Genomic DNA, 19,752 nt, shown 5'->3' on the forward strand with positions numbered 1-19,752 from the left:
CAACACAGTAATCATGGAAGAGACCATGGGGATTGTTCTGCATTGCAAAGAATAAACCCTGTAAAGGTTCCATGAAGTATGTCATTACCTTGGCTTGGAGTCTGCCTCCTAATGTCGACCTGGCATGATAGATCACAATGAGAACATCACCTTGGACTGTTATACCCAATGGGATTACGGCTTTGCCATCCTCAGTTTTGAAGTCCCTGAAGAAAAAGCACATCTCACATTAAGTTTCAAGAAAAACAACTGCTTTGAAATTAATGTGTTTTTACCTGTTCTGTCTGCTTACTCCAGGTCCCTCTAGGCAACTTAGAAATTCCACAACTTTTTTTTACTATGGAACTAGGGCTTAGATATTCAGGAAGTAACATCTTTTTTAGGAATTGGCCCTCTCCCCGCAGGAGACTGAGGCCCATCTAGACCAGCCTCCTATCTTGCACAGTGGCAAAGAATCAGATTGCTGTTACCACACTATTGAGCTGACCATAAAACTAGTTACCACGCTACTGTATTCATCATAGCAGTGAGACACGATGTTTTCCTAATGCCCGTTCCTACTGCTCTCCTTAGCTTATTGCTCAATTAGATAGATTATCCCCCAAATTTGCTTCACACTCAATGCCCTCCTCTCAAGGAGGAGCAACCACCTTTTCCAGCTTCTATAACAGTATGCAGCTCTGCCCCTTGAAAGGATCAATTTCATAGTTGCAGAGAGCTGCGGGTGAGGTCTGAGCAGGCATGTGAAAGTTGTCAGGGGTACAATGACAGACCATCACACTAGTAGCACAGATGCATCTGCACATGCTGGGTTCCTGAAAGACCAACTCTGAGCTGTAGTCTTCCACCACTTTTCCATTTCATTTCTCTGGGAAGCTCTCCTAATCCAGTGTGTTTAGAAGGTGCAACCCCATTTTTATCCTCCATTTTTAACTCCTGGAAGCAGGCCTGACCTTCAAATGTCAGTGGAATCTTTCTCCGCTCCTCCTTAACACCAGAGTTGGGATTTGAAATAGAGGATTATAATAATATGCTGCTGGTACCAATTCTTTTCCTGCCTAGGTTCCAGACTCTCCCAAAAGCACAACCTTAACACTGGTTATATCTATCTCCTGCACAATACCACAGGTTTAAATGCGCGTCTGAATACTAACTGTCCGCTGCTCTGAGACTGTGGATGGAGTTAGGCCTTCCAGACAGAACTTGGGTAGAGTATCACCAGGTCTGCCCTCAATGACCCCCAAGCAAAGGCAGGACAGACCTGTCCTTTCAATGCAGAGTTTGTACGAGAGGTGTATTCACTGCATTCGCACAGTCCCTTCAGGGAGCAACGTTTCAGTATTAAAACAGCTCCAGAAAGAGTTCAGACTTACGTTTAGGAACCTGCACTTACTTCATTTTGTCATATTCCTGTGAGGTAGTGGTCACTCTTTCATCCCCAACATAAACTTCACAAAAAGGCCTACAGCCATTTCGCAGCTTGCTGAACAGAGGAACTGGTGTCATGATAATTGATTTGATAAGGATTGGCTTGCTGTGAGGAATAATGGGTTCTTCTGCCATCATGTCACACATATACTCTATATACCTGTCAAAACAAGAGGTATTTGTTCAGAAAAACAATACAGCCTGGAAATGCATGATCTGAAACTTACCTTGTCATTGTAAATATTCAATTCCACAATGTTCCATGACACCATTACTCATAAGCACAAGGGAGTATATTTAACAGCACATTAGGAAACTTAAGTCTGATTTTATAGATTTCAAAGTCAACCTTGCATGGAAAGAATGAAACGGAGAAAAGGGGAAAACAATCTAGATGTGTATGTCTAACACATTTCACCCATGGCCAAAGGAGAGTTACTACAGCGGTATCCATGCACAAATTCCCATACTGTTCTAACTTAGGCACCTATATGGCCCCCCATCAACACAGTAGTTGAGTGCCTCAATCTTTAAAGCATTTCTCCTCCCGACACCCCTGTGAGGTGGGGAAGTGCTAATATCCCCATTGTACAGATGGGGAACTGAAGCACAGAGGGAAACAATGAGCTGTTGATGGTCACACAGGAAGTCTATGGTGGAGCAAGGAATTTCGCCCAGCTCTGTCAAATCCCAGACAAGCATTCTAGCCTCCAGACCATGCTTGGATTCATCCTTGTCAGAATGCACCGACTATTTCAGTAGTAGGGCTTTTAAAAAATTAGCCAATTTTAACCAAGTCGTATCTAATTAAAATATTTCTAAACTGTAGTGTACAATTTTGCTCCTCTGCAGTTTGCTAATCCACACACCCCCTTTTCAGACATCTCTTTATTCTGAAAGGCAAAGATTTATCGGCAGATGCTCTAGTGAAGTTATAGATTTCAGTATTTTTACAAAACCTAAATACAGTCCACCTGAAAAACTCAAGTTATGCTAGTTGCCAAAATAGATGATACAATGCATAAAAAGATATGCATTTACTCTTTTTAAAGGAGTATATATCCTCTTATTCACTAAATATGCAATGAACTGACTTCAAGTAAGTACTTGTTATACTTTTGGATTCTGTAAGTCTGAAGAGCGTTCAGACAGCTGGAACTTACGTCCACACTGAACAAGCTTTACTTTGTCTCTTCCACATTTGAGGATATAGGTTATACTTTGCTTTGTAGAGAAGTATTTAGGACAGTTTTCACTTCAAGCATTTTACCACCTCAGCTTTCATTCTTAATGTAGTTCCAACACACATCAGGTTGATTTGTTCAGTAACTAGGGTCACATGAATAACAGATTCAAAAATCTTGCAGAATTCAAAATTTACCCAGCACACAGGTGACTCATTTGGTTTTGCAAATGTTCTATCATCCTACCAGGCTAATTCCTAAATCAACTACCTCGTCCTACAAATCGGTGTGCTAATTTTTTTTTTTTTTTTACAGTACATGCTCATATGTAGATTTGCTTCAACAATGCTTTGAAAAGAGATTGATACTGTACCTTTTATGAGAAGGCCAAATGCCAGGTGGACAGCGTTTCATACTGAACATATAAACCGCAGCCTCCGCAGTAGTGAAGAGACGGCAAAAACATAAAAAAGAGCAAACTACAACAGCAGACGCTGCTCTTCCATCCTACAAAAAATGGTGACCTAAAGTTATTAAACCTAGTTCAAAATGTTAAGAAAATTACTGACGAACATGCCTGTCTACATAAGAAGCCAAGTTCATATCCTTTATTTCAAGTTATGAATTAGGCATAATTTAAGTTGATCATGGCTGGTTTTTGAACCACAGTTTAAGTAATAAAGCCTTAATGTTGTGGGAATGTAGCAAATTTCTTTAATAGTTAAAATTAAATGTTTTTCAAGATGAAACACAAAAGCTAAGCAGGAAATAAACAGAATTAAGTGCTCATTTGAATGCTATTACTGAGTAGTTACTAACTTTAGCTTTATATTATCTCAGAGTTCTGAGTGTTCATTTTCTTAGCATCAGTATCCTAAAGTTTTAACCACATAGTCTGGCTGCTGAGTGGGAGATCCATTTTAGGCACTTCTTCTGCTGACAAGCTAAGGGGCTTCTGTTACAGTGCCAGCAAGTCTTGAGGTGTACAGGAATAACCGGCGAAGCCATGCAGTCAACATCGGCTCCAATTCCTGCCTGGCGATACATCTTTGGTAATTACTCATGTATTTAGAGGAACACAGAGGGAAGTTTGAGACATTAAAGAAAAATTCTTGAGCAAAATTTTCATTTTGACAGGGCAGAACGTTCAGGAAATGCAACACGATTAAGACCACATAAGAGAAAGAAATAGTTAATTGGTAAACAAGTCTCTGATGACAAAACTTTACAATTCATACAGAAGCTTGATCATTTACAGAATGGAAACAGGAGAAATGTCAATATAAAGGGGACGTGGAAAAGAAAAGCATGGACTTCAGTTAATTTCTCCCACCACATTTTGATGGGAGGGTGGTGACAGGATATAGTAACAAAGCTAGTGCTTGGATCAGAGCAATCATTAAGAGATTAATCCAATGCAAAAAAATTCTGAGACCGCTGAACTCTGAAGATTCCCCCTCCAACAGCCTCAAAGCAAGTTAACAGATTATGGCTACATTATTTCACAGTAGGAGTACAACCTTCTTAAAATACTATGTACACCAGCAAAATATGAATTTCAGCAGTGTAGGTCAAATATAGCCATTTGGTGAACTATTTAAACCGGAAGGCTTATTTAAATGAAATCACTGTAGTTTTATCATCAAGTTTTACAGGTGATTATTCATTAACGATGACCATCATTTTGTCTGCATAAATCCCAAGTTATTAGGCTTTACTGCAGGTGAAAGAGGTAAGGGAGGGGGTATAATGCTGAAGTGCAGCCTTCTGGCAGCTACTTCATCCTATGGGCTAGAATGGCAGCTTCTGCACCAATTGTGAAGGAATGGTAGGGCCACTGGGTGTGTTATTAGAGATCCCACAGCCCCTCTAAGTCCAGAAGACCCTCTGTTAAATGCAGTTTATGTGGGGCAAAAAGCTTTACTTGAGGTCTTCCCTCAAGAAGATTACTTACTTCTAAAGTAGCTGGGCTTATATTATGAAACACAGTGTTACTGGTTCATTCAGCGAAGGCCTCACTGAATGGGTAAAGAAAAATTATAAATCCTTTACGTTAATCCTTAATTTTGTTTTTTCTCCGCTCCTTGCATGCTGTTTCACCTCTATGGGGAAATATCAACAGAACTATGATCATTATTTAGACACAAGCTAGTTCTCTGGAGTTTGTTTAGCTCCTGGATCACATCTTCCGAATGAAAGACGCTTTAGGCTTATGCAGTTACTTAGAAAATTCACTGTATCTTCTAATTAAAACCACCAGTTCAGAAATTCTTTTGTTTTTCTGGTTTCTAAACAGAGGAACTTCTAGTAAGAAGAATCTGAGTTCTGCATATGGCCGGTATTGCTCATTTCTATTAAAGAAGAAGAACTTATGCCAGTACTATGTGGAATGTCTGGCCTGTAGCCATACCTCACTCAAGCTTTCCATCATGTCACATCTCAAACAGGGCTGAACCATGTACGTGCATTGACGAGAGATCTCCATAGACTATTGCAAGAAATGGAGTTAACTCATGAGATATCACTCCTGAGTCTGTACTGAAACAGTGCCTCTAGCATGGTAGTTAGAGACACTACACTGGTGGAGCTACCATCTTAGAGGTCAACTGGATTCCTAAACACGCATGGAATTTTTAATGATCACAGCTTTTCTTGTAAGAGCTGTGCATTAACTAATGTTGTACTGGGAAGCTGGGAAGTAAAAAGGGAATGTATTTCACTTTCCTTCTTCTTGACCTATTGACCACCAAATTGGTGAAAGTTGCACTATTTTACCACACAGGCTCCTTTTCTTAAAAAAGAATAAATAAATAAATTTAGACCGCTACAGAATTGGCTTAAGACGGTAAAAATCAATGTTACTCATACACAAGAATTGATTGATACTGCAATCCTTGCGGTCACCTAAAGCTGGACTAGATGAAAAATTTCAGATGTACCTACTACTTACAAGGCAGTGTACAATGCAAACTTTTTTGTGATCTTGCTTTAGCCATAAATGCATGTTCTTGCAAATGCTGTAAAGGTTTTGAAGATTTGGTGCACGTCTTGCTGGCCAACCACATTCCGAAACCTGGGTTGGGGAATGGGGTAAGAGGTAAGAAAATAAAAGTGACTACTACAACACTTATATAAGCTAGAACAACAACAAATTGGCAGTTCTGTAGGTAAATATTAAATCCAAGAACAAATTAAACAGGAGCAGTCTCAAATAAGCTCTCAATTTGGATAAACTCTTCTCAATATTCAGCCCAAAAGGTCCTTAATCGTGAGTGTTGTCTCTGAGTGCTACAGAAATACAAATAAATAGCTACAATGTGAAGAACAAACAGTCACTATTAGAGAATGATGCAAAACAGCTCCCTTCTAGCTCATATTCATAAGCTCAGAACTTTCTTAAACATTCACCTTTTGGGCTGAATTTTCTCGTGCTTGGTCTCTGCTCAATAAAAAAAAATTAATTGAGAAAAATCCTTTCAGCAATTTCTGAGTTACAACAGATTATAAACAACCTGCCACTGGTAAAAAAATAGTCTACATTTTAAAACAGGATTATAAAATGGGGCAAAATATGAAACGATGCTTTGTGATAACAAATAGATGCTTTAAATTGTTCCTCTGAACCCAACAAAGAAAGTTTTAGTTTAGACCACTGAGCATGCTCAGGGATAGATTGATATGGCTTTCACAGAATGGATTGAACTTTGCTTCATCACAGCACATTTTCTTGCCCAGACCGGCAAGTGCAAGGGCTGCTGGTGGGACAAGCTGCACAAGGCTGTTTAAGTATCAGAGTGTAAATCTATGTTACAATAAAAATACCTACTGCACTAAATCTCAGAGGCTGGGTCAGCTGGCTCAGGTGGGGGGGTGAGGGGCTGTAAAATTGTAGTGTACACGTTTGAGCTTGAGCTGAAGTCTGGGCTCTGAGACCACCCACATCATGGGGTCTCGGACCCCGGGTTCCCGTCTGAGCCTGAACATCTACACTGCAGCCTGAGCCCCGCGAACCTGAATCAGCTGACCCAGCCCATCTGCAGCTTTATTGCGGGGCTGTTATTGAAGCACAGACAGACCAACAAACACTACGTAATCCTCCAAAAGAGAGGTCTTAACGTCAGGGTCAGAAAAAATTGGCAGAACGGAGAGTTCTGCTGACTTAGGCAGGTTCTGGGCACCCAGAAACTATTATATTAGAATGGACAAAGCTATTACATTAGAATGGGAGTCAGAATAAGCCAGGAGAGGATTCAAAACTAGCATTAACTTCAACTGTAACTAACGCAAAAGACAAGGAAGTTCTGAGAAAGTTTTGTATTGGTGGATGAGCATAGGAGCGAGAATTTAAGCACGAGTTCGAGAAATAGCTGCCTGCCAGGCCTAGAGTATCCAGCGATGAGGAAACATCCATTTTGCAATGGCTAGTAAGCAGAGTATTGAAGTTATAAGCATGTTGTGTTCCTCTGTGATCGTAACATCACAATGAGTCTCAAAGGAGAGCCTTTATGGACACTGAAGGAGTCTTGAATGCTGTTAGCTTCTGACATGGCTGCTTTCACTCAGCATGATACTCTAAATTTAGAAAGTGTCTTCTTTTTGTGTCTACAACAATGAATTAATGAGTCCAATTTGTAGCATGATTATATTGTGGGGATAAATTTTTTGCCCTGCTGATGTCCAGAGAATTAAGAAGCATGTCCTTCAGGTGTATGAGGTTCAAACAAAGATGAAAAGGGAAAGCTTCCTGATTCAAGTGAAACAAAGAGCTTATTTTCCAGGATAAATTTCTGCTGTGTGAAGGAAACCTTGTTTTTGTAGGTCCTCAAATACCTCTGGCCATTGATGGGAGCCTTATCAAGATCAGTTTGAGCAACAGCTTTTGACAAGTGCAGATCCAGTGTTACCTTCTGACTACAATGGAACAAGTAAGGACCATGTCACTGACCGGCTAAATGAACAGTAAGGGCTGACAAACTTCAGGAGGTCACTGACGGCTTTGGATTTGGCAATTTCAACAGTGCCTTCACCCATGCCAAGATGGTGTGGGCTGTTACTGCCTGGGCAACAGACACTTCAAATATGCATGCTAAGGAACTGTATATCTTATGGGTAGACTCGACTTTTCTGTTCAGGGAATGAGATCTCCGTAAACTGCAAATGTGATTTGAATTGGAAACTCTGGATAAAGTCCGATTTTTTTTTATTTTTTTTTTTTAGGAAAAGTGGTGCATTTGGAGGACCTTTCTAAATTTTTTTTGTTTTTGGTTTTGTTGTTTAAGTGTTGGAGGCATGTCACTGATTAAGCTCTTACTTTCAGGATTTTTCTGTTCCAGATGCATTATGGGTCACAATAATCTTGGCATTAACACTGTGCACCCCAGAAACAATTAGGCTAAGACCCTAAGGATCCCTCAATCTTTCAGACTTAGTCACTTTCCACGCAGTTTTAGGCAAACAGCTCATCCTCCCCATCTTAATTCCAATCCTCAGGCTCCCATTTGGAGACAAAGGGAATTCTCTTTTAGGTCTGAGGTACTACCTCGTGTCCTTCTATGGCGAGGAGAGGACTTGTTGGAGGAAGGAGTAAATGGCAAGGACAGGCCAAAGGAAAGCAGGCCAGTGAAATGCATAGTGCTGGGCAGACAGATGATTTGGGGGGAGAAGGGAGCAGTTATATGGATGAAGAAGGGATGTTAATGGAGAGATCCCACCTTACAGGTTAAGGTCCAAGAAGGGACCTGGAATAGATGAGACTTCCAGACTATCCAATACTAACACCTCTCTGGAGTGAAAGATCTCCCTGAGGGGCTTGGACTCCTAGCTGTATAAAGGTCAAACCAAAGCCTGAAATGTATAGTACAAGGAGATCTGGGGACAGCACTGGGGCATGGTTCTGCAGAGGGCTGAGGTATGTCAACCTGAGACTTTGCCGTTGAGCCAGTCATAGACTGGTTGAGAGACAGGAGTCAAAAAAGGAGCAAAGAAGTGTTCACTGATACTTTACGGCCTACCTAGCTGGCACCTTCTATCCGGTTATGGAGTAAGTCATGTCCTCACCCCACCCCCTTTCTAGGTTCTGCAGAACTGGACAGGAAGGTTTCACAGAGACGGGCAGGCTGGGCTATGCTGCACCCACCATTTCAGGAAGCAGCAAGGAGTAGGCATGGCTAGATCGCTCACTTGAGGAAGGGTGTCATTCGGGGGCTGGGTCCAGATGGAAGTCAAGAATAAGGAAGAGAGATGAAAAAAGGAGAAATCCCAGTAGTGAAGCCATCATAAGTAGTTCCCACGGTAGGGTGGGAAGCCTCTGCAAACAGGTGGAACACAGATTTGTTTCTGAACAAGTGTCTGGTCAAGTGTAGTTGGTCTTTTGGCCTTGAGATGAAAACCTTGCCTTTGTTTCTGGGACCTTGAAGAAGTGAAAAAATTCTCTAAGTTATATCTAGACGGAGGTTCTGGGTGCCTAGATGTTTCTTCAGCAAAGCTATACCATTCCAGTAAGTGGACAAATCCTTCCTATTAGCAAGTCTGAACTGGTGGTAAAAGCATGGCACAGGTAATGTTGCCATGAGACCTTTAACTTTTGTAATTGCTCATTTGTGATTTTTAACTATGCATCCTAAACATTGGATTGTAGAAGATTTTAGCATGTAATACGACAAGAAGTGATAGGTCTACTCAATTTATTGTGTTGAAAGACCTACTAAAGGAAAAAATCAATATGCAAGAAAAACACATACACACCCTATTATGAAATCTTGAAGACCTGTATGTTCTTGGAGACAGATTGTAAACAGCATAGTGTCCAGGGTGTTTAGAGTCTAAAAATAACCGCACATCTTCTATGTTATTTTTGATGGCAGATTCTACACCTTCTGCTGGAAAGGACATCACTGAAAACAGAACACCACCAATGTTTGAGGTATCAACTTTTACAAAACCACAGTTAAAAACAATGATTAAGAAAGATGAAGCTATCATACCAGCAATTCTGGAAGTGATATAAGATATATCCAAATCTCCCTTTGCATAACTGAAATAAAAAAAACCACCTCTAAGTTAATATATTAAAAAAATGAATCCATTCAAATGCAAATAGAAATGTCTGATGCAGTAGTTTATTCTATTAATGAGCTAGTATGGAGATCATTTTTCCATTTGGGAATATCATCAGTAAGAGCTCTGCTTAAAGCAGGACAGCTGTGCACTACAGGATAAGGCAAATACTGCAAGACCAAATACATTTAACTGAGAAAGGCAGCTGTTGTGGACATTGATTAGATTTTCAAATGGAGACTTTTTTTAAAAAACAGACAGTTCTTGCACTTACACACGAGGAGGCTAATGAATCTTAACCAGTGCAGTTATAACATATGGTAGCATGACTAAAGCAACTCACCTGCCTATCAACTTCCAGCTATTCAAACCTTTTTATCAGTATCTTCCTACGTTAGGTACTTCTACGGACCTCATTACTACAGTATCACAGCATCTCAATCTTTAATGAATTTATCCTCAACACTCTCTGAGGTAAGGAAGGGCTATTATCCCCATTTTACAGATAAGGAACTGGAGCACAGAGATTAAGCGACTTGCATAACAGCACACAGGAAGTATGGGGCAGAGGAGAGAATTATGCCTAGATCTCCCAAGTCTCTGACTAGCACCCATCCTTCTTTCCTACACAGGCTCTTATTGCCTAAGCAGTAATTAACTGTTTCCCATTTTATGAATTATATTTGAATTCTATTTTGGAGACTATCTAGTAGGTAAATTGAATATTTAAGATTCACTTTAGTTCCATGAAAGGTAGCCAGTATGAATTTACAGAAGATAGATCATTGCTAAAAATGACAGGAAGATGTTATGTATATACAGCATTTGAACTGAAGAGTAGCTTTTGAAAGAGCTTCAAGACACTAGCAGGTAAGGTACTGTATTGTATTGTACATGGGTGGGCCACATAGGTAATAATCTGTTCAGCGATAAGTAAGCAAGCAGACAAGAAAATACTGAGAGGTACAGAAAACTAGATCAAACTACAGTTAGTATTTGAACAATTTGTTACAAAGGGGTTTATATCTGTCTAGGACATGGAAGATAGATTACTGCCGTTACACGTCATTTATATACAGTATACAGTATGGTATACTGTATACTGTATAGGGGAAAAAAGAAGACATCACCACAGTGAAGCCTTCTTGCAGGACAGAGAACAGAATAAATGCTAGCATTAATCTTCAGAGATTCTGTCTGCTCCACCACTGAGCTCCTGGGGACTTAGAAAATAGGGGGCAGTTAAAAAAAAAAAAAAAAAAAGTCCAAAACAAAAACACTTTGCATTTTTGTAGCACTTCCCAAACCAAGATCTCAAAGTGTTTTATGAAACTTGACAGCTCCCTTATGAGGCAAATTCCTATTATCCCTATTGTACAGATTAAGGAACAGAAAGATAAAGCACAGATGACTCACTCCAGGTAGAGATCTGACCCAGTCAGGAATAGAAACCTGATGCCCGACTTCCATGCTGGTGTTTCACCCACAAGAACACCCTTCCTCTCAAAATAGCTCAGACAGACAAGGCATACAGACAGAGAAAAATGGAAATCTAATTTTCTATAGGTAAATAAGGTAATGAAGGCACATTTCTAAGGCCAGTTAAGACAGACTCCTCTAGACAACACTTGATTTATCATTTACTGACTGTCTGCTCTAGATGATCAAGCAGTGTTCATTTGACCTTCAACATGGATCAATTCACCCAGGTGCTGAAAGGGGAAGTGGTCTAGCCATACCAATATTTATGCCTTTTTCTGGTGGAAGTAGCCCACTAGTCAGTCCTCATGCATAGTGGGAAACCTAACAGGAAATGAACAGGGTGGATAAAAATCAATGATTTAAAAAAAAAAAAAAAAAATGGATTTTTGTATTTAAATCGGATTTTTTTGATAAAATGCTTTTTGATGAAAAAACTATCTAAAGATAGTTTTAATTAAGATACATTATAGTTCAAAGATATCTCATCATGGAATAGGGATTATAAATTCTAATTCTATAGTATGAGACAATATAATCATGCAATGTTTAAGAAAAGTTTTGTAAATGAATTCCAATAGTTCATGGATTAGGGACCCAATCTTATGGGGCTCCAGGGGCTTCTGTATAGATTATTTAGGTTAATCTTTCTATCTACCCAATGGGACTCAGTGCTCAGTCTAGAAGATACCATCAGAGATGCTTAGTTTTGCAGTTCTCAAACTGTGGATTTCGCTCTCCAGAGATAACATGCTTGTTAACAGCCTAAATGTTTTTAAATAAATAAATAAATAAATAAATATATAGAGGTGAGAAATAAACAGACCTCAACCCTATTGTCCCTCTGCAAATTTGTGTACACAGAGTCAAGTACGCGAGCTCTGATTATTAGTAATGGGCAAAGCAAGGAGGCTGTCTGTCCAGGTGCCCTACTTGGGGGAATTCTGCTATACATTGCAGGAAACCATTCTACAGTGACTTAAAGATTCATTTAATTTAAAATGTTCTTTTCCAATTCTAACTCCTACGACATAGTTACCATAGTGATTTTTACATTAGTTCATAGTGATGAAATTTTAAATGGAACACTACATACTGGCATATTTGGCCTCATATCAGCACCAGCAGGATGCGTTTTGGAGTTTCAATAGGACACTTCTGACTTTCCCTTTTAGAAATTATCAACACTGATGTTCTTCCTACTTACTTGGCCACAGACTGGATCACTTTAGAAGAAGTATCCTTGATGTTTGTGAAAAACCGTTCTGTTCCACCTTTGAGAATATCAAAGAACCCTCCGTAAGACTGGTCAAGTTCTGCAACTGTCAGGCCTAGAATTAAAAAGCAAATCTAAAGTTACAATTTAAAACAAAACAAGGAATGTAATGGAACTGTGCTCAAATTTCTCTTCACAAGGCAAAATCAAACTGAACTGCCAACAACTTAAGATGTACAAAAACAGGATCAGCCTTCCCGTCACGCTCAGTCCCAGAACGAAGCTTTCAACTTCTGAAGAACAAACTACACAACAATATTTTTCCATGTTCCCAACTATGGTGGTAAACTAGAATAGTCTACAGGTATTACATTTATAAAACATGTAACAAGCCATTTTACATCTCTTTATGAAGGAAAGACAGACCACCAAGTGTCTGGCTGTATGCATTTCTGTCATATCACTGTTTAAATCAGGGGTCTCAAAGTCTCGGCGCACAGGCCATCTGCGGCCCAAGAACCTCCCCACTGCGGCCCGCGGAGGAGACACATGCAGCCACGCTGCCGGCAATGTCTGCTGCAGGTGCTGCCCCTCGCAGCTCCCATTGGCTGGGGGAAGAGGGACAGAGATACCATCACTAGTTGCCATCATGGAGGCAGCATCATTAGTTGCCGGGCAGAGTCAGCCATGGAGGCAGTGTTCCTTTTTCCCCCACAATATAAACAAGTCAAAATACTGAACACAGCTATCTGACGCACACCTTGCTGCATCCTGTGGGTTTCAACTGCTCAGTCACTGAGGCCAAACATCAACAAACTGACAGAACTGAAGCGTTGCCAGGTGTCTGGCAAACACTAAAAACTCTCTGGCAGGTGAAGAAGTTGTATGACAGTTTTATTATTTCTGAGAAATTCTAAATGAAAAAAATACAATATAAACATTTTCTTTTCTGACCACCATCTTCAGTGACATTATTGGCCCGCGGGGAGGGTTTGAGGACTGGCCCTGGCCCTAAGGTAAATTGAGTTTGAGATCCCTGGTTTAAATTGTGGCATGCTGCCTTTCTATTTAGTGCCATCATCCTGATATGCAGCATGCCACTGAAAGCTACTTGACTGTACGCAGTACATTTTACAGCCATTTCTGGTTTTATCTCGGAAAGTTACATTTGTTACCGGGATCACTAACTTTTCCTTTTATCATCATCTGCTGGACTACATCCTGTTAACATTATTGTGTAATACATAAAAGAGACCTCTTTGACCCTGCGAGAAGCAGATGGTCAGACAAGCATTTGAAAACACAATCCTGTTATGAAAGAAGATTCATCCCACAGAGAATAAAGTGTGGGCAGTATTACTAAAGTATTTTATTGGTAGTATAAATTTACCTCATTTTAAAGTTCCCCCTTCAGGTAAATTAATATTTGAATATATACTTTTCTCTCATGAGCTGCACAGAAGGCATGAATAAAATAACTTAAATCAAGGAGGAGAAAAAAATTGCACGCAGTAAAATTATTAACATTTCCAGTCTTTCATTTTAGGTGAAATATATCCAGTTCCTCGAAGCATTTATGCTCATGAAGTTAACAGTTTAATATTTAGCCGTGAAATCACACAGGACAGAAACTGTTATTTCAGTTAACAAGATTATACATATTGGACACAAAAAAGGATGTTTTGACTAAGACCAATTAATAGGTTACTTTGAAGAACTGAAGTTCAACCAAAGTAGGCTATTATCTGTTTTTAGCATAATATATTTATAAAGTGGAGGTTTCTATTTGAGTTTGTTTTTTTGGAAAAATGACATTTCTGATCCTTAACCAATCTATTTTTATGTTCTTATAGCATGTTCCAAATTTTATATGAATCTAAGTGCTGCCTTTTCCTTAGCTGCTACTATCTGTATAAACGGATATTCATTGTACAGATCAGTCATCTTCATCTAAGGCCTGGTCTACACTACGACTTTAATTCGGATTTAGCTGCGTTAATCCGAATTAACCCTTCACCCGTCCACACTACAGAGCCAGTTAATTCGAATTAAAGGGCACTTAAAATCGATTTCTGTACTCCACCTCGACGAGCGGAGTAGCGCCTAAATCGATTTTGTTAATTCGAATTAGGGTTAGTGTGGCCGCACACCACCGAATTACTGTGGTTAAAGTAATGGGGTAGTGTGGCCGCACACCACCGAATTAATGTGGTTCAAAACCAAATTAATGTGCTTAGTGTGGCCGCGCACAATCGAATTTATACAACCTGTTTCCCAAATTCGAATTATCTAAATTCGGATTAATCCTGTAGTGTAGACATACCCTAAGTGTTTTATTCCACAGGTTAACAATGTCATTTGGTATCAGCTGTTGCACTTTAGCAAACAGTCTCTTCTCTTTTCTTGTGAGAAAAATGTAGGGAGTAAATTTTTACATTTGCCATATATAAACATGAAGTCTATTCTGAAGAAGGTGGAATCAATCTACAAATGTGAAGTCCTTCACAAAAACTATATAAGCTTGCTTAACAATAATCATTTACTTAACCTAAGTGGTTTTCATAAAGCAAGATACTTAATAGCAGTATCACTCAGGAGAAATGAATATTTCTACGAAGGAAGTTCATTTAAAATTTCAAGCCCACCCAGAAGTTTTCACATACCATAAACACAACTAGTAAGTATTCAGATGGTGTGTGCAGAGACGCCTATCACTGTACATACCTGCATTGTACATATTGTTGAGCTGTCCTGCAGGCTTGGAGCCCTGCGGCACCAAACTTGTAGACATTCTAGGCACAGCATTGTTTCCATAGCCTCCATTTTGTTCCAGGAGCTGCAAAGAATCATATCCATCAGGAGAAATTTTTTTTAAATTTGTATATAAACACTGCATTGGCAAAGGACAGTTACAAAACTTAAGTTGCCCGGTCCTCACTGTTTAGCCCTGAATGGCTGTTTAAACTACTGAAAGGACAAAAAAGTTTCACTAGTTTTGTTTCACTGCATTAGGCACCATGAGAAACAGGGCCAATATTCTTTAGTTCGGCTTTCAGCCCAGGTTTTTCTGGCTGCTCTGGTACATTGTTACTGCTCAAAGTCAGTAGTAAAACTCGAGGTTGAATGGAAGGAGTATCAGGATCTTGGCAGGAAAATCTCCCAGCTGAACTGCTGAAATACGGATACTATGAACTCAACATGTTAGCAATAAGGTGGCTGCCTTGCAAACCTATCCCTAATTTTTCTAAATCAGAGCTAAACTTACCCACAAAGTCTCAACTTTCTTCTACAACACAGATGAAAAAGGAAAGGATAAGGAAGATGGCCCAGCTTTAGAAGAGTGATATGGCACCTTTACTCCAGAGCAGTGATACTCAGACCTCAGTGGTTCAGGAGCCAAATTACGATCAACATTCCCCAGAAGAGCCACAGGAGTGTGAATTCATTGTTTCACTTACTATTTTTATATATATCTCACAGCAAAATGACTGACCAAGTATTCTACAATTGGTTAATAACATAGAAAAGGCATCTTGATTGGTTAATAACTTAGATTGGTTAATAATTAAATCATTCAGTGTTTCAATATCACATGTTGCAAAGAGGCACGGGAGATACAATAAGGAGCCACTTGCAGCTCCCAAGCCTCAGTCCGAGTATCACTGCTCCAGAGCAAAGGACAGGCAACGAATGGGACAGCCATGAATTGGGTCACTTGAGCAGAATCCTACTCCCATTTCTAGACAAGTCTTTACAAGTGTGCAGAAACTTCCAGAGCTTCCTTCTCTCCCGCTTCCCCTAAAGCGAGAAACACTCCTCATGAAAAAAGTGTGACCCCCAAGTAGGAGACAAAAAAGCAGCAAGTTTTATCTAGCAAGACAAGCTTCTGTAGCCCACATTACATGTTTCATTTAGGTCGCTGCACCTCAAGGAGGAACATGGACAGAAGTGTACCCTAGACAGCCACTATACTAGTGAGTTTCAGAGTTGGCATGAGGGATTATTTGAACTCCAGGAAGTAGGGCACTTAGATTGCAATGTTTGGGGACACATGCCTAATGTCCAAATTATGAACTTGGATGAGCCATTCACCTAGGCAGAAATAGAGGGGTACCACATGAATGCAGATATGGCCAAAGACACCAAGGGAGACTGCTTAAAAACTGAAGATGGAAAAAGGACACAACGTTGAAAACAACAAGCACTTCCCAGAGAAGAAGGGGAATCACCAGATGAAGCACAAACAGGTAGACTGGGCTGCACACAGTCTCCTTGGCAGGAAGGGGGAAGCATATAACACACTGTTACCAAGGCCAGAAATCTGAACCCATATGCAGCTGCTACATTATTTTGGATCCAACCCATAAACTTACCAAGTGCAAACTTGCAAACAGGAATGTAACTGTAGCTGGTAAAAAGATTTTTCTTGGGAAAGCTAACCCCAAAACTTGGGAGACAGAAAAGGGCTTGCCAACCAAGAGTTAAGGACCAACAGCAGCCTCTACTGCAGAATCCCATTCATACAGAACGAACAGTGGCAGGTCTACACTACAGCTTAAGTCGATCTAACTCATGTCACACAGGGATGTGAAAAAGACACCCCCCTGAGCGATGCAAGTTACAGCGAAACTAAGCACTGTCCACACTGGTGCTTTGTCGGCAGGAGATGCTCTCCCACCAACATAGCTTCCACCTCTTGCAGAGGTGGAGTAATTTATGCCGACAGGAGAGCTCACCCATTGGCACAGAGCATCTTCACCACATGCACTGCAGCTGTACCAATGTAGCACTTCTAGTGTAGACCTGCCCTTGGTTAAACCAGTGCAGTAAAACTAATGCAGCTGTCTGTGTGAACTCTTACTTCAGTTCTGCAAAGTTTAAGGTTTTGTCTCTTTTACAGACAGCAGCAAAAATCACAACAGTTCAAAAGGCTAGTCTGCTTGCAGAGTTGCACCAGTTCAACTGAAGGTAAGATTTAGTTAATCTATTTACTTAAATCTGTGCAAAAGGACACTCAAGTCAATGAGGAACAGGTTTAAGAAACTGAAATAAGCAACCCTTAAACCAAAGTAAAAGTCCACACAGGCATTTGCATTAACTGTACCAGTTTAATTAAGCTGTTGTGAATTTGTGTAGGCCTAAATTCCCTAAATTCATTGTCCCATATTAAACTCCCCCCCTACGCACACACCTTCACAACCACCACTTCTCAGGTCAATTTCAGTCACATCTGACATGTGACACTGAAGATCTGCCTCCAGAAGGAATGCTGTTGAGAGGAAGATGCTTCCAAGAGTCTGACAATAAGCAGGAAGAACCATCATTGGTTTCCTTTTAACATATTCTGATGAGAAAGAGCTTTGAGGCTGGGATTTTCAAGCCATTGTAAGTGAGTTATGCATCCAAACCCCATTGAATTTCTATTGAAATTAGGCACCTAAATCCCTTAAACTCATTTGAAAATCTCACTGCAACCATTTTGACAGCTGTTTCAAAGTTCCTATTGACTGAAGGTGGGGAAAAGAAGGATTATACTCTTTGTAGCACTCCCGTACCTCTGTGATAGGAGATTTAGGATTCACGTTCCTGGCAGCCGCAATCTCCTGCAGCTGATTCACAAGTTCAGTGATTGACAACCTCTCCTCTGGGTTCACCTTCAAAGTGGAACCTAAAAAAAGGTAATTTAGACATTACAACAGTCCTTTTTTGATTGCATAAATCTGTTCTTTACTCAGTGGATTCAAGCGCAGCATGATTATCAACAGTAAAGCGTGCAGAAAAACCAGGGAAACAGTCAACTTGCACCCAAGTATCATTTGCCTTTAACAGGCATCTCTGTATTAAGAATAAGGATTTTAGTGATGAATCAAGACGACACTTTTAAAGAAAATACTACAAGAGAATCAAACTTGAAGAAATGTTTACAGGCAACTTAGAACCCACCCCATTTCATCAGAATTTTAACAACCAACTGTAGTAGTTCAACTGTGTCTTTTGAACTTTAGTAAAGCAAAGTTTCTTAAACAAATTCAAGGAATCCGAACCAAAATGCAAAATATTTCCAGCCAATTTATCAAAATCCTAAGATTTAGTATTGAAAAAAATCAGTGAAAAACCAAAAGGTTTACACTCAAAAAATCTAGTTCTTAACTGCATGTAGAAAAGTTTGAAAGTTCTTCATATTGATGTCACGTAGCTAAAAATAAACTAATCATTGTCATACGGTTTACGATGCCACTTCAATGGAACTGGAAAATTCTGATTGATTAATCCCATTGTACCTAACATATTTTTAATGATGAAAGAAGTAAGGTCCACAAAAGCATCAGAATAAATTAACAAGATTCTAAACTTACGAATGAGATCATGGAACACAGAATATCGAGTGTCATTCTGAGGAATAGAGTATTTCCCATTGACTATGCGAAGCTTAGCCCCATCTTCAAATGGATGTTGCCTAAAGCACAATAAATACAGGATACAGCCCAAGGCCTACACAGAAATAAAAGCAAACATTACAGAAAAGTCAGTAATTCAGGCACCGAAAACCATTTAAAGTTGAATTCTAGATATGAAACTGATTGGAACAACTCTGATCAAGCTCAAATCTAAAATAACTTTGCTATATGAAATGCAAATTGCTTAGTCATGGAACCCAACACTATTAACAGTGATTCAGCTGCATACCCCCCCCCCTTCTTTCTAAAATAACTAAACCCTTGAAGTTTCATTCTTTAGGATTAAAGATTAACAAGCCTAGTCTACACAGACTAACCGTTTCTAGCAGCATGAAGACTGTGATACAGTTTTGCCATTATGATTAAAGGTTTGCTAGATTCCTCAGTCTCCGATTTTTTTTTTTTTTAATTTTAAAATTCTCTCCAGGTTGAGGGATTTATATTATAGTATAATATATAGGTATCAACACCTTTATTATATATGTAGCAAAGTGTAGCACAATGGTTTTTAAAGTAGGTGCTCCAAAGACAGAGTTCTATTTTTATGGGCCAAATCCTACATTCATAGTTTCTGTGTAAGTCACTCCTACTTAAAGGATTTGGTCCTCTCTTTGCACTCCTAATTCAAATTCATTCGGTTACTAAGTACATAATTGGGTAGGTTGTCAAAGCGCAAATCACTATTCAAACAGCATTCCATGCAAAGCCCCATTTACTTCTTTACATTGTTTACAAATTATTCCAGAAGAGAGAATTGAAACCTCAATAAAACAACCATCTACTGAGGCCAACGAGTTTGGGGGACTCAGTTCCATAACTGAAAATAGATACCATACAATTTGCCCTGGGAAATAGCACATGTGCCTAAAATCAGGATTGAGTTCTACTGTTGCAAGAATCCAAGAATAATGGGATGAGTCAAGGAGAACAT

The 19,752-nt window shown here is 39.6% G+C and overlaps 1 protein-coding gene across 1 annotated transcript in view; it reads right to left on the reverse strand.

Annotated features, from left to right (window-relative positions):
* Window positions 1–19,752, reverse strand: part of LOC113409452 (cyclin-G-associated kinase-like) — a 95,199-nt gene that overhangs the window by 51,489 nt on the left and 23,958 nt on the right. Inside the window, exons 8-17 of the mRNA XM_026663374.1 lie at window positions 18,720–18,855; window positions 17,919–18,031; window positions 15,088–15,199; window positions 12,355–12,478; window positions 9,596–9,645; window positions 9,357–9,505; window positions 5,563–5,685; window positions 2,986–3,119; window positions 1,394–1,588; window positions 89–206 (exon numbers count right to left, since the gene is read on the reverse strand). Coding sequence (XP_026519159.1) covers window positions 89–206; window positions 1,394–1,588; window positions 2,986–3,119; window positions 5,563–5,685; window positions 9,357–9,505; window positions 9,596–9,645; window positions 12,355–12,478; window positions 15,088–15,199; window positions 17,919–18,031; window positions 18,720–18,855 — 1,254 coding nt within the window. The remainder of the gene's footprint in view (window positions 1–88; window positions 207–1,393; window positions 1,589–2,985; window positions 3,120–5,562; window positions 5,686–9,356; window positions 9,506–9,595; window positions 9,646–12,354; window positions 12,479–15,087; window positions 15,200–17,918; window positions 18,032–18,719; window positions 18,856–19,752) is intronic.

Source organism: Terrapene carolina, unplaced genomic scaffold, assembly GCF_002925995.2.
Source record: "Terrapene carolina triunguis isolate 2854851 unplaced genomic scaffold, T_m_triunguis-2.0 Scaffold33392, whole genome shotgun sequence".
Taxonomy (NCBI): domain Eukaryota; kingdom Metazoa; phylum Chordata; order Testudines; family Emydidae; genus Terrapene; species Terrapene triunguis.